The sequence below is a fragment of the Papaver somniferum genome, chromosome 5 (genome assembly GCF_003573695.1).
Source record: "Papaver somniferum cultivar HN1 chromosome 5, ASM357369v1, whole genome shotgun sequence".
Taxonomy (NCBI): Eukaryota; Viridiplantae; Streptophyta; class Magnoliopsida; order Ranunculales; family Papaveraceae; genus Papaver; species Papaver somniferum.
Window position 1 is genome coordinate 170,637,371 of NC_039362.1, and position 17,481 is coordinate 170,654,851.

Below are 17,481 nucleotides of genomic sequence, written 5' to 3' on the forward strand. Positions count from 1 at the left end.
AATCCTCTACAACTCTGCGCCTGTCAATAAGGGGACGCCATGTGTTCGCTTTTCAATTTATCAAAATTTTCAATATATTCAAGTTGTTAAAATAAAAAGATTTTTACGGTGATAAAAATGAAAAATATTTATCCTCCCTTAATTATCTCCATGTAGTGTACAAACTAATTGACCAACACTGCTTATTAAAAAAAAAATGACGAACACTTTCATTCTCTTCGACATTTTCAATTTATGATTGTTTTGTTTTAGTTCTAAATACATATGGAGCCTCCACCTTCTTTACATATGCTCTTCTCCATCTTACTTTATTTTGTCTGTCCAATTAAATTAATTATTTACATATACCTTATTGTTTTATATACTTACCCACGGTATAACTGAAAAGAGATAATTAAGGGAGGATAAATATTTTTCATTTTTATCTCCGTAAAAATCTTTTTATTTCAACAACCTGAATATATTGAAATTTTTTATGAATTTGGTAAGTTGAAAAGCGAACATATGGCATCCCCTTATTGGCAGGCGCAGAATTGTAGAGGATTTTTGGTGTAGAGGATCCGGAGCCATGCATAAGCCAAATTTTCACCCGATAAATTTAGTAATCTTGCTAAAATAAATATTTTTGTCATCCCAAGACTAATTTAACAAAAAAAAATTTTGGTCCCAAGACTAATAATTGGGCAGGCTATTGCAAGATATATGGGACAGTTTGTATCACAGTAACAGATTTTGGGTGGTGGGGCACATTTTGAGTCGCAATGGTGGCTTTAAAGTCGCGCTATGCACATATGTCTTAGTTTTTAAGTAGTTTCCCATTTAGAATCTCAGGGTATCATCTGTGCAGAATGCCATGGTGATAACGTCTTCCCGCCATTTCCATTCAAGAAGTAGTACTAGAAAATTCTGCTCAATTTCTTTCTCTCAATTGTTTCAACAAAAACGTGTCTTAGAATCTCAAATCAGCACCACTCTTATTAGTTGTAATGGGATTCAGCAAATCAAACAAGTTCACGCTCACATTCTCCGCAAAGGTCTTGAACACAGCTCGCTTGTTCTTACCAAACTTATCAGAACTCTCACTAAACTAGACATTCCGATGGATTCTTACCCTCGTTTGATTTTTGATCAAGTTCAGAATCCCACTTCTTTTATGTGGACTGCAATCATCAGAGGCTACTCTCTTCAAGGATTTACGAGCGAATCGTTTCTCATGTATAAGCGAATGCGACGAGAGGGTATCCGTCCAACTTCTTTTACATATTCAGCTCTATTCAAGGCATGTGGAGGAGGAGATGTTGTTGATGCAGCTGTATTTGGTCGTCAGCTTCATGCTAACGTTATTTGTATTGGTGGGTTTGAATCTGATTTACATGTTTGTAATACATTGATTGATATGTATGTCAATTGCGGGTTGATTGAATGTGGGAGGAGACTGTTTGATGAAATGCCTGAAAGAGATGTGATCTCATGGACGTCTATGGTTGTTGCGTATACAAAGAATGGAGATATGGAATCAGCAGCTGATTTGTTTTATGGGTTAAGGAACAAGGATGCGGTGGTTTGTACTGCTATGTTGACGGGATACGTACAAAATGGAAAGCCGAAAGAGGCGTTGGAATTGTTTGAGAGTATGATGAAGGACAATGTTGTGAAGATTGATGAGGTTACTCTGGTAGGTGCAATTTCTGCTTGTGCTCAATTGGGTTCTACGGAAAATGCGAATTGGATTAGAATCATAGCTGACAAAGAAGGTTTCGATTTGGCTAAAGATGTTGTCGTGGGATCTGCTTTGATTGATATGTACTCTAAATGTGGGAGTGTTGAAGAGGCTTATAGAATCTTCCAGGGGATGAGAGAAAGGAATGTTTTCTCGTATACTGCGATGATTACTGGGTTTGCGATGCATGGGCGTGCTGAATCAGCAGTGAAGTTATTTTATGACATGCTGGAGACAGAAATTAAGCCGAACGAAGTTACATTTATCGGGGTCCTTACTGCCTGTAGCCACGCTGGAATGGTTAAGCAAGGCAAGGAGATATTAGAAAAAATGCATAATGATTTTGGGTTGACACCATCTGCGGATCACTACACGTGCATCGTAGATATGCTAGGGAGATCTGGTTGCTTAGAAGAAGCTTTCGAGCTTGTGGAAAATATGCCTGTCAAGCCTCATGGAGGTGTCTGGGGAGCCTTACTCGGAGCGTGTAAGGTCCATAAAAATGTTGAAATTGCGGAGATTGCGGCAGAACATCTATCAGAGCTTGAACCTGACAATATTGGAAATTTAGTTTTGCTTTCCAACATTTACAGCTCGGCTGTAAGGGGTGATGATGTTTCACGGATAAGAAGGTTGATAAAAAAGAAACAGCTGAAAAAGAAGCCTGGTTGCAGTTGGGTTGAAACTAGGGACGGTTGGTGCTGCTAAGGGTCACAGCAAGAAATCGGCGCTGTTGTCTAGGTTGATGAGTAATTAATGTGCTTGAAGATTCGAAGATTTCCGCTAACAGATTTACAGTCCATTGTGTCTAATTGATTTCTGCAAACGGATTGCAAGCAAGTTATTACCATACCCAACTAAACTTAGTCGGGCTGAAGTTTGGTTAGAACTTAGCGCTCCTTTCACAGGTGCTCATAGAAGCGCAACTGATTGCAGAGATTTCCCGCAAACCGATTGCAAGACAGTTATACACACCCAAAATAGTTTTGTAATAGTGGTAATTGAATTATTGTCCCTACTTTTGATGGGCTATACAAATATCCTTATCACATAATAATTATGTCCTTCTGTATCTATAAGCCCATCAGGGGCCCATCAACAATTTAGGGACTTCCAAATATACCTTTAGTATATAATTCAATTAGAAAATCAAATTTCAGTTATAAACGGGAATAAAAGCTGAGAGGAGAGAGAGAGAGAGAGAGTTTCAGACGATACGAGACGAGTGCTGAAAATCGTAAAAAAAATATTGAAATTTTTTGATGTGAATCGACGAGAGCTGCAAACAGATATTGAAATTCTTCTTCTTCTCCTTTTTATTCTTCATCTTAATCAACAGAATTAGATATTTTGTCTCCGTTTTTCAATCAACAGAAACCACTAGATCTGTTTTCGTGAAACAAACTGATAATGTTGATGTTTATTTGAAGATTCATAAAGTTTTTTTGATGATTGCATGTTCGTTTCATAGATTTATATGTCCTTACTTTTGATTTTAGTTTTGTTGATGTTGCAGAGATCGTGATTTATATGGGAAGATTGATTTCGTGATTATTATGTTAGATTGATTGGTTGATATCGATATAGTTTGATCTCGAGATCCTTATTCATCTCTGAAACAGGTATGTTTTAATTTGATTTGTTATTTATATTTTTTTTCTTAGATCTGCTCATCAACTTTGGTTTTAGGTGGTTTTATGTTATGCTGAAATGTTGAAGAATCTTGTTGGTGATGAAATTTAGACACTACTGATTATGTTTTTGATGAAATGTAGATATTATTTTGGATCAACCTTGATTGTTGATACAAAAACTGGGATGATTTTTATTTTATTTGTGTTAACTGATGTTGTTGATCCAAATTTCTGAACACAAAATATTTTTATTTTGTGTTTTTATTTCTTTGGTAGATTGCAGGTAATCATTATGCATTCATTTTGTTGATAATATAGTTTTTATTTTAGGTTTCTCACATTCTACATTGAATTTAACTTTCACAAGGGGGCGTGGCCCCCGAGTGAGGTGCGACGTAATACTATATGTAGCTTTGGGTACTTTATACTGCTTTCTTTTTAGTTTGCATTGAAATTCATGCTTTAACTACCTCTTATTGGATCAAATGTGATATTTTACACAGATTTATTGGGTTCAACTGTGACTGTTTACACATATTTATTGGATCAACTATGACTGTTGATCCAAAACTATGATTGTTTACACAGATTTATTGGATCAAATGTGACTGTTTACACATATTTATTGGATCAATTGTGACTCTTGATCCAAAACTATGATTGCTTACACAGATTTATTGTATCAACTGTGATTGTTGATCCAAAACTATAATTGTTTACACATATTTATTGGAGCAACTGTGATTGTTGATCCAAAACTATGATTTTTTACACATATTTATTGGAGCAACTGTGACTGTTTACACATATTTATTAGATCAACTGTGATTGTTGATCCAAATTTCTGAACACCACTATATGTTATGGTTGTTGCAGGCCAAAGACGGTAGTTGCAGATTTCAAATTTTGCAATCAGACCGTCTCGCATCCTGTTTCAGGATCAACTACTGTCAAGGAGATGATAAGTGTGGTGAAACAAAAGTGGCCTTATGTTCCTGAAGAACTCATCCTTTTTGGTTACACTGTAGATGGGATTTCAAATGTCATCAACCACGATTTGGATTTGAGGTTTTTCATTCACTACTGCATCTCACAAGGGATTGACTTGTTGAAGTTTAAACTCCAGTTAAGAACTTGTGTTGATTCTATTTCTTCATCATCTTCTTCTGCTCCTACTCCTGCTTCTTCGTCATCATCAAGTTGTATTTCAAGCAATGAGGTAGTTGTTGTGGAAGACATCGCTGATGATGCATGTTTGATCAAAAAGGTCCCGAAGAAGTATGATGCTTGGGTCAACATCTTAACTGAAGTAGGGAAGTTGTTTGAAGGTGGCATTCTTGAAGTTAAGGACTCTGTTACAAAGTATGAAATGTGTAGTGGTCGCAAATACAAATTAGTTAAGAGTGACTTTGAAAGATACATTGTGGAGTGCAAGTTTAAGAAGGAGGAAAATTATCGCTGGAGGTTTCACGCCTCTCGCCTCGCCAAATCAAATGGTGTATTTGAATGCTAGAGATATATTGCAGAGCATTCATGTAGTTTAGATTTGTTAGAGCACTGCTCGGTCAAACTCGCATGCGTCGCTATATCAAGCATGTGTTGTCAATGTTAGTGATCAAAACTATAAGTCTTGATTTCAAGTCTATTATAGCTAAGTCTCGGACTAGGATAGTAAGTGTAGTTGAGCCCAAGGACTTCATTGCGATTCATCATACAAGTGGAAGAACTACTCAAGGAACCGGTGGAACTTCTCGACAAAAAGGTATGTGAAGACTTGAACTTATCTGTCACTCAAAAGTTTATCTATTATATCTCCTACTTCTTGAGACAAAAGTCATATGTTATATATATAGACTTAGATTATACACATTTGGTATTTTGAGCAGAGTATACCTCGCCTATCTATATCTCGAAATATGTGTTGGTAAGCGTTTCGCTTCGACCATGTTTTTCTTTACCTAGTGGCGCAAGTCATGATATGTTTCAGTCATCTTGAAACTTGCTTTGACGAGAAATAGTGTAACAACTATATAACGTCCTCTAAGAATGTTTCAATGATTGGAATGAGATGGTGTTCTTTCCTTTTATCTAAAATGGATTCTGGAATCACCTTACGTTTACTGAGCAATTAAGTGTATCTGCTCCAGTTCACCTTTTAGTGAATCCCATATGCTACGTTTGCTGCTGAAATGTGTGCTCCCCATTGCTTACTGCTTGTTGTAACTTGTTTGGCCAATGTTGGTGCCGCGCCACCATTTTTGTGATTGAAAGTTTTCTTAAATTGCTATAAACCTTGGGGGATAACTGACACTAAGGATGCCCACCATTCAGAAATTTCTATTATTCGCATTGAAGGCATTTCTCCTCCAGGACTCATTTGTAAGTGAAGTGTGGAACAAGCATACCTGGAGACGTTTACAACCATGATCCATGGAGTAGTGATACACTCACCGCGTTATTCTCCCACAATGTATCCCGCGAGGGGATCGTGCGGTCACGGGAGCACCTCTCTACATTTGGATTAGAAAAGGTTTCAAGTGGGCCCCGCCCTGTATCTTAAGCGGGATTTGTTTGCGGGACAATATTGCGGTAAGTTTATCATTTCCGTGATCCATGAGACGATCTTGCCTCTAATTCAGTGTTTTGTGAAAAGTTTGTGTGCTTATGGAATGAAAGGGGTCCAAATCAGAATAATATGAAGATGTGGATCTTTTATGCCACCCTTGCTTCTCTTCTTGGTATGGAGAAACTTGGTCAGTGTGTTGCTTCTTCAGCTATTTCTTCAACTTTCTCATGAGTGGAAGTGGGAATAAACCGGGTGGTGCAGACAATCTAAATGCTTAGCAAAACTACAAGTCAAAACAGTAAAAAATGGTCAAAATGAAGACCCGCATTGTCTCTCTGTGAATTTGAAATTTGAAATTTATTTTGGGTTCCGCAATCTCCCGTTCAAGGACATCTCTCTCTATTTAGATTATCCACCCCTCTCTCTCTCTCTCTCTTGCCTTAGACACATTTCATTCTCTCTCTATCTCTCTCATTTTCTCTATTTAGATTTTGGATTTCAACAATCAAAAAAACCATCCCCAAATTTCTTCTTCTTCTTCTTCTTCTGGTGGTGCTGAACAAGATCTTTAAGTGTTTTTCAGAGATGATGATTCATGTCCTCTTCTACTGAGTCATATTTTTGCACCAACCACGCAATGTTAGCAAGGAATAATAAGGTCAGTTTCTTATTAGATCTAGCATTTCAATGACTCTTTTTTGAACCAGAATTATTACTGTTATGAACAGCTCAATCCTTGTCTCTGATTAGTTGATGTGACTTCGGGTAATCATGTATTTTTGCTGTTTGTGTAATGTTTAAGTGTTTCGTGTGCTCTAATTTAATAGCCAGTAAGCCATTGTTCAAACTAGTGCTTTATGACCTCCTGTGAAATGAACCAGTTATCTTTGCATAGTTGCACTCAAATGCACCTTAATTACATCATTCATACAAATCACAAAAAAATTGGGTGTTGATTGTTTTAAAGAATCTATCTCTTATTGCGTTTTAAGGTATATTTGGAAGTACTAATAATAATCTCTTATTATGATGTCCAGCTTGGAACACAGCTATAACCACTAATAATACTGAGAGTTTTATAGTGTTCTCACGTGTGTATGAGTGTGTGAGAAATGCCTCTTATTGGCTGAGTGTGAGCTGTCTACAGCCTGTCCTGTTCTAACATATCTTGTCTTAGTCAGGACATGTATAAATGCAGGCCTGTCTTGCTTTTAGTGTGTAAGAAATAAATCAGTTTCTTGTTTTGATCAATTAGTAAAAGTACTACTATGGTATCAGATGAAGCTTCCGCAATCGCCATTAATGGCATTCAACATATCAACCAATTTTCAGCTCTAATTTCTTCAATTCAATCAAAACTTTAATCAACTATCTTACTTCAATTCAATCTCTCAATCTGCTTTCATCACTTTTATACACAATTTTCTTGTTTGTTCTTTCAATGGCAGCATATGAATCAAGAATTTCTCAAGTTCCTCTTAATCAAATCTCACAAATTCTCAGTTACAAACTCAAGGATGACAATTTCCTCACCTGGAAATCACTTCTTCTACCACTTCTGCGTCGATACAGAGTCAATGGTTTTCTTGATGGATCTTTACCATGTCCACCTTATCTGCTTAATAATGGCGTGAATCTTGGTTATACAGCTTGGCATGATGATGATACTACTCTTGTACTCTGGATTCAGATGTCTATTTCTGAATCTGTAATTCCTTATGTTGTTGGAGCTGATTCTTCAAAAGACTTATGGGACAATATTGATTCTAGGTATGCAAGAAGCTCTTCTACACATTCAATTCAACTTCGTCTCAAACTTCAATCCACAAAACTTGGGTCAGGTACTGTTTCTACCTTTCTAAGTGAAATCAAGAAAATAACAGATGAATTGTTTGCTGCTGGTTCACAAATTCATGATGATGAATTAGTTGTTACTATACTCAATGGGTTAGGCCAAGATTATAGTTATTTTTGTACATCTATTCGTATTCGCAATCCACCAATCTCATCAAAAGAACTTCATAATCTGCTTCTTACTGAAGAAATAGTTGTTACAAATAAGCAAAAGAACTTACTTACTGAGGCCAATTCAAAGGCATTTGCTGCTACAAGACCTTTTGTTCAAAATTATAGAGGTAGTAATAGAGGTTATCATTACTCTTCAAGACCTGCAGTTCCTTACTCTGGATACATCAAACCACCCTCATCTTTTTATCCAAGAGGTTATTCTCAATTTCAGATGCATTCTGCTTCTTCATCAACATCATCACCTCATTTCAATCCAAGACCTTATTATAGTTAAGCTCCTTCTTCTTCTGCTATACCACCAATAACTGACAAGATTTGTCAGATCTGCAACAAAACTGGTCATCTTGCTTTGGAATGAAGACACAGATTGAATTTTGCCTATCAGAACAACTATACTCCTCACAATCTCAGTGCCATGCTTTCTACTGCCAATATCATGGGTGAAAATCCTTGGTATGCTGACTCTGGAGCAAATAGTCATATCACTAATGATGAATCTGAATTACCTGAAGCAACATCTTTTGAAGGGGCTGATGAGATTCAAGCTGCTAATGGAGAAGGTATGCCAATTATTCATATTGGTCATGTGTCTAAAAAAGCTTCCTCTCATTCTTTTAATCTAAACAATGTGCTTCTTGTTCCAAAATCATCTCAAAACTTATTATCAGTGCATAAATTCACTAGTGATAACAACTGCTCTATCACCTTTAATTCTATTGGTTTTGTTGTTAAGGATTACTCAACTGGGAGGATCATTTTACAAGGACCACATAAAGGAGGATTATATCCAGTACATTTTTCCAAGTCTCCTAAGAATACAGCTTTCTTTAGCAACTACAATTCAGCTTCAGTTTGGCATAAAAGGTTGGCTCATCCTTCTTTTCAAGTACTTCAAAAAGTGTGCAGAGAGATGCAACTGTCTAGTTTAGTCAAAACACCACTATTTTGTAATGACTGTCATCTAGGGAAAAGTCATAAATTGCCTTTTACTTTATCTTCACATAGGGCTCAATCTCCACTAGAACTAGTGCATATGGACTTATGGGGTCCTAGTCCTGTAATCTCTTCAAGTGGTTTCAGATATTATGTCAATCTCATAGATGACTATTCAAGATTTTGTTGGATATTTCCTTTGTCTGAAAAGTCTGAATTCAAAGATATTTTTCTACACTTCAAATCTATGACTGAAAAGTTCTGCATACTTCAATTGTTAAAATCAGAACTGATGGAGGAGGAGAATTCTTAAATAATGCACTACAAGAATTTCTTAGTATACATGGAATTATTCATGAGGTTTCTTGCCCTCATACTCAAGAACAAAATGGACTGGCTGAGTCCAAACATAGACATCTTGTAGACACATGGAGAACTTTTTTAATTCAATCAGGTCTCTCAGAAAAATTTTGGGTTGATTCTTTTCATACAACCAATTATGTTATTAATAGACTTCCTGTTACAAGTTTGGATTACTTATCTCCTTTTGAAAAGTTGTTTAGTCAGAAACCAGATTATTCCTTCTTCAGATCCTTTGGTTCATCATGCTTTCCATGGATAAGGCCTTATACTACACATAAACTCCAACCAAGAAGTGTACACTGTGTTTTTATTGGTTACAGTTCTATGCACAAAGGATAAAGATGTTTAGATATTAAAACAGGAAAAGTATATATCTCCAGACATGTAGTATTTAATGAGACTTTCTTCCCATTGAGATCTTCAGATACATTACTTCCTGGCATTGCAAAATCTTCAGCACCAACTGATATTGCTTCTACAGCTCCATCTGTCAATATTTCTGCACCAACACCTGCAACATCAACCTCACCAGATGCATCCATTGATACTTTATCTAATGATCCTTCAAAGATTGTTAAGTCATCTGATGCATCCACTTCAACTATTTCTGAACATACTTCAGCTTCTGAGATTCCTTCACTGGCTATTTCACACTCCATGGTAACAAGGAGTAAAAGAGGTATTTTTAAACCCAAAGTTTTTAATACAAAGTATGTTCTATCAGCCAATCTTACTTCTGATATTCCACCACCCACACCTACTTGTTATTCTAAGGCAATTAGAATACCTCAATGGAAACATTCTATGGAAGAAGAACATACAACCATTAAGGATGCAGGCACATATACACTTGTTGCACCAGATCCATCCTATAATGTTGTAGGCTGTAAGTGGGTGTTTAGAATCAAATATAAGGCTGATGGTTCTTTAGATAAATGTAAATCTAGACTGGTGGCCAAAGGGTTTCATCAACAAGAAGGAATTGACTACACAGAAACTTTTAGTCCTGTAGCCAAACCAACAACTATTAGACTAATCATTTCATTGGCAGTTCACTTCAACTGGGAAATGAAACAATTAGATGTTAGTAATGCCTTTTTACATGGGGATTTAGCTGAAGATGTCTATATGCAACAACCTCCAGGCTTTGTTGATCAAACCAAGCCTCATTATGTATGTAAACTTCATAAATCCATATATGGTCTGAAGCAAGCTCCCAGAGCTTGGTATGATAAATTGTTACAAATTCTTCTCACTCATGAATTCAAACCCTCCTTAGCAGATGCTTCTCTATTTGTTCAAAAGTTTGGCTCAAGAATTACAGTTCTTCTGGTCTATGTAGATGACATTATTATCACTGGGAATTCAACTGAGTATATTTCTCAGTTTATCAATCACCTTAAGACATACTTTCCCATCAAAGACTTGGGCTCTCTTCATTATTTTCTTGGTCTTCAGGTGAAAAGAAATTCAGACAACCTTTTTCTTAGTCAAACTAAGTATGCCTTGGACTTATTGGAGAAATTCAATATGACTGGTGCTAAACCCTGTGGTACACCAGTCTCCCTCTCTACTTCTCTAACTGCTTCAGCAGGTACTCCATTAGCAGATCCAAGTGAATACAGATCATTAGTGGGTGCTCTACAATATCTTACTTGGACAAGGCCTGAAATTGGTTTTGCTGTGAATCAGGTATGTCTTTATATGCAATCTCCTACTGATCAACACTTTATTGCAGCCAAGAGAATTCTAAGATACATCAAAGGCACACTAGATTATGGTATACTGTTTTCCAAAGGTCTTCTTACACTACATGGCTTTAGTGATGCTGACTGGGCAGGATGAATTGATACAAGAAGATCTACATGAGGCTTTTGTATATTTTTTGGTCCTAATCCAATTTCATGGTCTAGCAAAAGACAAGGTGGTGTTTCAAGAAGTTCCACTGAATCAGAATACAGGTCTCTAGACAATACCACAGCTGAAATTGTTTGGGTTTGTCAGCTCCTCAAAGATCTTCATCTCTTGCTTCCTGCTCCACCATTGATATCTTGTGACAATCAAAGTGCGGTTTCTCTGTCATCTAATCCAGTATTTCATAGTAAAATGAAACACCTGGCCATTGATTATCATTTTGTCAGAGAACTTGTTCAGAACAAAAACATTCAGGTCACGTACATTTCAACTTGGGATCAAATTGCTGATATTCTCACCAAGGGATTGGCAGGACCAAGGTTTTCTACACTCAGAGACAAGCTGAAGGTAATCTCTAGTAACAACCTCCAGCTTGAGGGGGGATAATAGTACTGAGAGTTTTATAGTGTTCTCACGTGTGTATGAGTGTGTGAGAAATGCCTCTTATTGGCTGAGTGTGAGCTGTCTACAGCCTGTCCTGTTCTAACATATCTTGTCTTAGTCAAGACATGTATAAATGCAGGCATGTCTTGCTTTTAGTGTGTAAGAAAGAAATCAGTTTCTTGTTTTGATCAATTAGTAAAAGTACTACTAACCACACAGTCGTCGATGTGCAGCGTCGAACACCGCTGTATCCACACAGCCCGATGTGCAGACCGAACACATCCATAACCGCCCAGCCCGATGTGCTGCGTCGAACACAGTTGTAGCCACACAGCCCGATGTGCAGCTCGAACACATCCAAAACTGTGAACCGAAGCGCTATGAGGCAACATGCTGTGAACCGAAGCGTCGTGCATTGAAGCGTAGTGCGGCCAGCTGTGAGCCAGGAACGGATCTAGGATGAAGGATTTTTCATTTTAGACCCGGGCTAATACAGATGATTAATCAAAAATTTGGCTAAAATGGGAAAAATTAGGCTTGTGGACCGGGAGGGCGACCGGGGCTAAATCCCCGGTTAGCCCTCTCATAGGTCCGTCCCAAGCGCTGTGCATCGAAGCGCAGTGAGCCGGAATGCTGTGAATCGAAGCGCTGTGCATTGAAGTGCAATGAGGCCAATCGCTGTGAACCGACTGTGAATTGAATTGCTATAAGCCAAAGAAGTATGTGCTGATAGCTAATGCTGAAGTATGCTTATATTGTAATAACCTTCTTTTTGAGTTTTTGATTGTGTACTTCAGTGACTGAAGAATCAAATACTAATAATAAAGCTTTGCTTCTTTTCCATTGTAGGCTGGTTGGTGTTGGCGAGGCTTGCACATTAATCTTGCTGCTCCGTTGATTCATTGCCCTGCTTTTGTTGCTAAGGTATTTGTTTTGTTTACTTTCTCTTCCTCTTCAATTAACTTAGTTTTGAGTAAATGTATTTCAGAAAAGTTCAATTCAGAACCTTTATATGTGTTTACCAACTGAATTGCTGTCTATAGTTGATGGGTATGCTATGAAAACTCCGAAAAAAAACCTATCATTTTGTTCATGGCTTCTTGCACACACTCATGAAGTTTCTAGGTAGCCACTCAAAATTCTTAATGTTAAAAACTGCTGACGAAATTTCAGTAGCTTATGAATTTTAACCCCCCTTTTTCAAAAAAGAAAAAGATTACATACATAGATGCATTTACGGTTATTTTGATGGAGCTTTTAAACATTTAATTTGATTGTTTGATTTGTTAGCATCACTTGTTACTAGCACTTCTCCTAGGAACTAATCCCTTTGCGAATACCTTGTTCAGATTAAGCATATATTGATGGTGATGTTATATGAAATCTGCTTGAACCTTAAACGAAACTTTGCACAGCTTTGTGCATCTCTAATATGAATTCTGATTCAATCTTGCAAAGTCGGTTGTCAATTCTTCAATGTGTGCGGCATCTGCTCTTATATCAACTAATTATTAGTTCTTTAAGTGCTGAATATAGGCGTATTTAAACGTACTTTCCTTTCTTATTATTATCAGTTGTTGTCAATTGCTAAGGTTTCATTTTGACTTTTGTAGCTTTGAACCGAAATGGTGGGAAACGGAAATGCTCTGGGCCAGAAGACTGTGAGCCGAAAAACTTTGCCAATAGCTGTATGTTGTTAATATTCTTAACTCCATTTTTATGCTTATTGTATTTTGCATAAGTTCCCTACTGACTTGAGTTTTGGAATATCTTTATTGTTTCTTGCAGGTCTCGCCTACCCAACCTCTGACATTTTCAAATAGGAGGGTTGTCCAAAAGAATGCCAAGTTGTAAATATTCAATTCTTATGTTTACTATATTTTGCATAATTTCTCTACTGACTTGAGCGTCGGAGTATCTTTTTTGTTTGCTGCAGGTCTCGCCTTCTCAATCCTAAGACATTTTCAATAAGGAGGGTTGTTGAAACAGAATGCTGGTGCATCTGGTGCAAAACGAACTAAAATCCCAATTTCTGGTTGACATTTGGGTGCAGTTTTTGTTCTTTCTTCAGAGTTTTCATTTCGTAATTTTGTTAGTTCTTTGTCTGTTTGAAGTCAAGATCCTGTAATCCTCTTATTCTTTGAGTTGGAGTGTGGTACAATAAACTGAGACAAGTCATTTAATCACTGAATGCACTCATGTATCACCCATTCTCTCATATGGTGCTGTATTTTCGATGCTGATGCTATCTTTGTTTGTGCTGTGTTGGTTTGGTGGTTCAAAGGGAAGATGGTGTTTCTTCACTTGTTAATCTGTGCGATGGGTTCTTTGGTGTCTCCTACTTCTATTGTACCTGCAACTTTCTGAGGGAGGGGAACTATGGCTGTTTAAGTGCCTGGCAGTATTTGGGATCGTGAGAATGTGTTGTTTCTCTCATACAAGGCTAGTAAGATGCATTCTTCCCCATTCTGGATATTTAGCCGTTCTTCATCTCTTGGTTCTGCGACATTTGGAGGTAGTTTTGGTAGTAAGCTGCAAGCCAATGGTGTTGTCTTCATCTCTTAGAAGTCAGGAAGGTGTTTGTGTGAAGTTATGCTATTGGTGTGTGCTCTGTTCGTAAAAGGTTCTCTGAAGATGGTTTTGCTGGACTCCTCATGGCAGCTGACATCTGGCAGGTTATTCCCTTGTCTATTAACAGTTTGATGTTTGAGAGTTTGATTACAAGAACTAAGGTGCTTATCACGTTCTTGCAGAGTCGTAATATACCGAGTTACTCACTCTGGTGTTGACTCTCTCAAGTTGTTAGCTAAGTTGATTTTGTGGCCGCTATTACTTCAAGAGAATTTGCATCCACAATTTTCTTTTTAGGTAGCTGGTTAAGTTAAGGGTGCCAAACTGTTGGTTCAGTTAAGAGTTCTATGGGCTGCCTTCATGTGTTTGCTAGCTAGTTCTGTTTTGTAGGGTCTGGGTGTGAGCTGTTGCAGTAAGTGGTTTTACCAGCTTGTTGAACTCTGTGCTCAACTCCAGATTTTTTTTATGGTTGTTTGATTGGTCTTCTTGGGTGCTCGTGTTCTTAGTTAAGTTCAGGCTAAATGGAGTAGTTTGTATTTCGCTAAATGGAGTGGTTTGTGTTTCTCTTTGGACTTTGTTTTTCTGGGTTGCTCTCATCTTCCTCCCCTGTTTCGTGTTTCTCTTATGGAACTCGAGTCTAAGGTCTGTAATCTTCACTAAATCATTAAGGAGACAATGTAACTACATGCAATATTAGGTACCAAATTATAGCCAAAAGAATTAAGCAAGGAAAAAAAAAATTACTCCCTCCGTTCTTTTTTAATAGGCTGGTTTTGTTTTTAGAGAAAATTAAGGAAATTAAGAGAACTAATCATTGAAAGTGGTCCTCGTGACACTTGTCAGTAAAAGAAGTAAAGTGAAGTGATCCACATGACACTTGTCATCAAAAGAAGTTAAGAGAAAAGTGATCTCACAAAACTAAAATAATATTTGACTTCCCAATTAGGAAACCAGCCTATTTTTTCGAAAATTTTATTTATAGAAACCAGCCTATTATTTAAGAACAGAGGGAGTATTAAACTACTTCCAGTAAGTGATTTCATCCAGCTTGTTCAACTACTTTGCATCCAACTCCAGCTTTTTCATATGGTTGTTTGCTTGATCTTCTTTGGACTTTCCTTTAGCAGTTAGCACCAAAAGATTTAAGCAACAACGAAAAACGCTGTTAGTTCAAGCTGTACATGCATAGATATGAGGACTTGAGGGAGTGGTTTGGTTCGGGTCGTGCCAACTAATTTTCACCACCGGTTGGCCGGCCAACAATACATGCATAGATACGAGGAATTTAAATATCCTCCTCCTCAACTTGTTCCTCTGCCCATCCACACCTCCACTGAATCCTCTATCTTCCAAATCAATCTGATCAAAGCTTTGTCTACTATCATGCAGATTGCAGAATAAAAAAACCACAGATGTTTCTGAACTTTTGCAAGCTCCAGTGGTTTAGGCTTTCCCGAGATTATGAAACGTTCAAGTCTACACAGGTTCTATTGCAGCATTCATGTATAATATATACAGTATATAACAATAAATTTTGGAAGAAGAAGAAGAAAACCAACAAATGGTCTTGAACTAATTTACTATGGTTACTCTCCTGTTCTCCATCTCTTATCTTTGCTAATATCAGTTTTTTGCAAAGCCATTTGCAGTTTTATACATGTTTTCTTGAACTAATTTACTTCGCTAAACAACCAAAAAGAACGCGTTAAATACAGTGGCTGCAAGATCGACAAGTCGAGCTCCTTTGTACAAGAAAGGGAAGCAAGTCAATTACCTTGCCAGCTCAGTTTTTTCGCAGAAGGATTGTTGTTGTACTGACTTCCAACAGCTAAAGCTAAACACAGCAAGCGTTTGTAGTCCAACGGTTAGGATAATTGCCTTCCAAGCAATAGACCCGGGTTCGACTTCCGGCAGACGCAACCAAAACTTTTACCTAAAGTCTGAAACATAATCTCCAATCAAATACTCCCTCCCTGACTTTAACATTTGAACCAGCCTATTTTTTTGAAATATTTATTTATAGAAACCAAACCAGCCTATTAAAAGGTAATTTATTTATAGAAACCAGGAGTACAAAAGAAGACAGGTACAGAAGAGAGAACGATACATACCTTGACCATATGCAAACAATGTTATATTTCCAAAGCACGTCTTGACCTAATAACGTGAACAAGACTAGGTAGTCTGAAAAGCTGTGGTGGAATTGATCCACTGATTGAGTTATTGCTCATGTGGCTGCAGAAGCAAGAAAAGGCAAACGAATTACTGAGGCAGCAAGCAGTTAACTTGAAAACTGCCAGAGTTCTGGAGTCCACTAGCAAAGTCCAGTGTTGGCAAATGATTTAGGAAATTGCCCTGATATGAAGTTCTGGTCTAACTGAATTCAGTCCAAATTTGGAAGATAACCAAGTTCGTCTGGTGAAGAACCTGTCAATGAGACTGCAATACACACGTCAGAATCGTATTCACATAGCAATCACATAGTATCGACTTGAGTCTGGTTGAAAAAATACAAACCAATGTAAACAACTTACAATAGCTCCAATGTTTTAATGTTCGCTGACAGGTGTTAGACCTATTGGTGCACTTAATTTGCTTTTCGAAGTAGCCAAACATAAGAATTAAGAAATTCGCACTATCAAGAACCAGGATTTCATATGAAAAAGTAGTTTTAAGCTTCAATTTATCAGTTTCCAAGTTTTTGAAGCTGAATGACTCTTCATTGAATCACATTATGGGACTGACCAGACTCCGAAGCAGTTTGTGAAGAATTTATTTTATTTTACTTTTTGTGCAGGTGCAATAAAGATGGAAAGCGAATTCTACACAATGATCTTTACTGAAAGAGCAACATACTTAAGCTATCGCATCGTCTGACTATGTATTCACACAATGATATTTACAGCAGAATAAAGCAAAGTGCTAGATAAAAGAAACACAATCTATGTTGTCTAATTTATGAAAGAGGATATTTACTGAAAGTTGTTAGGTTTCACCAAACATTGATCTCTGATTCATTCATTCATTTAGTACTTGGCTGTCAGCCATATGCATTAAGAAAATTAATGTGGCTTTTGCACGAACTTAGAACTTAGGTTGGTTATTCATAGCAACAGAGTGGAAGCGTAAATCAAGTTATCTATCACACATTCCCAGAGAAACCCATACTAGAATTTCCTATTCAAACTACCAGTTTCTGTAAAACGATATTCGTAATGGTACACACTAACATAGCAGTATCAAAACATAAGACGAAAATATGAAAGACTATAAATTTGGATCCCTAAATCTATTTAGTTCCTTGATTCTGTCTGTGTATATACATACTAATCTGACTCCCATTGCAGTTAACAAAGCAAAATATCTTA

At 37.2% G+C, this 17,481-nt stretch overlaps 1 protein-coding gene, 1 long non-coding RNA gene and 1 other non-coding gene across 3 annotated transcripts; all 3 read left to right on the forward strand.

The window, feature by feature from the left end:
- The first annotated feature begins 776 nt into the window (after positions 1-776).
- Positions 777-2,821, forward strand: LOC113283617 (pentatricopeptide repeat-containing protein At5g44230). The gene has a single exon (XM_026532947.1). The coding sequence runs from the start codon at positions 854-856 to the stop codon at positions 2,426-2,428; it is 1,575 nt and encodes a 524-aa protein (XP_026388732.1). The 5' UTR covers positions 777-853; the 3' UTR covers positions 2,429-2,821.
- A 9,568-nt stretch (positions 2,822-12,389) lies between these two features.
- On the forward strand, positions 12,390-13,527 carry LOC113283618. The gene is made up of 3 exons (XR_003327541.1): positions 12,390-12,466; positions 13,156-13,230; positions 13,331-13,527. It is a non-coding gene; the product is annotated as an uncharacterized LOC113283618 (long non-coding RNA).
- A 2,433-nt stretch (positions 13,528-15,960) lies between these two features.
- On the forward strand, positions 15,961-16,032 carry TRNAG-UCC. The gene has a single exon. It is a non-coding gene; the product is annotated as a tRNA-Gly (tRNA).
- Positions 16,033-17,481: the final 1,449 nt, after the last annotated feature.

Coding starts and splice junctions, on each gene's coding strand:
- LOC113283617 (XM_026532947.1), top strand. CDS start 854: ATGGTGATAACGTCTTCCCGCCATTTCCATTCAAGAAGTAGTACTAGA.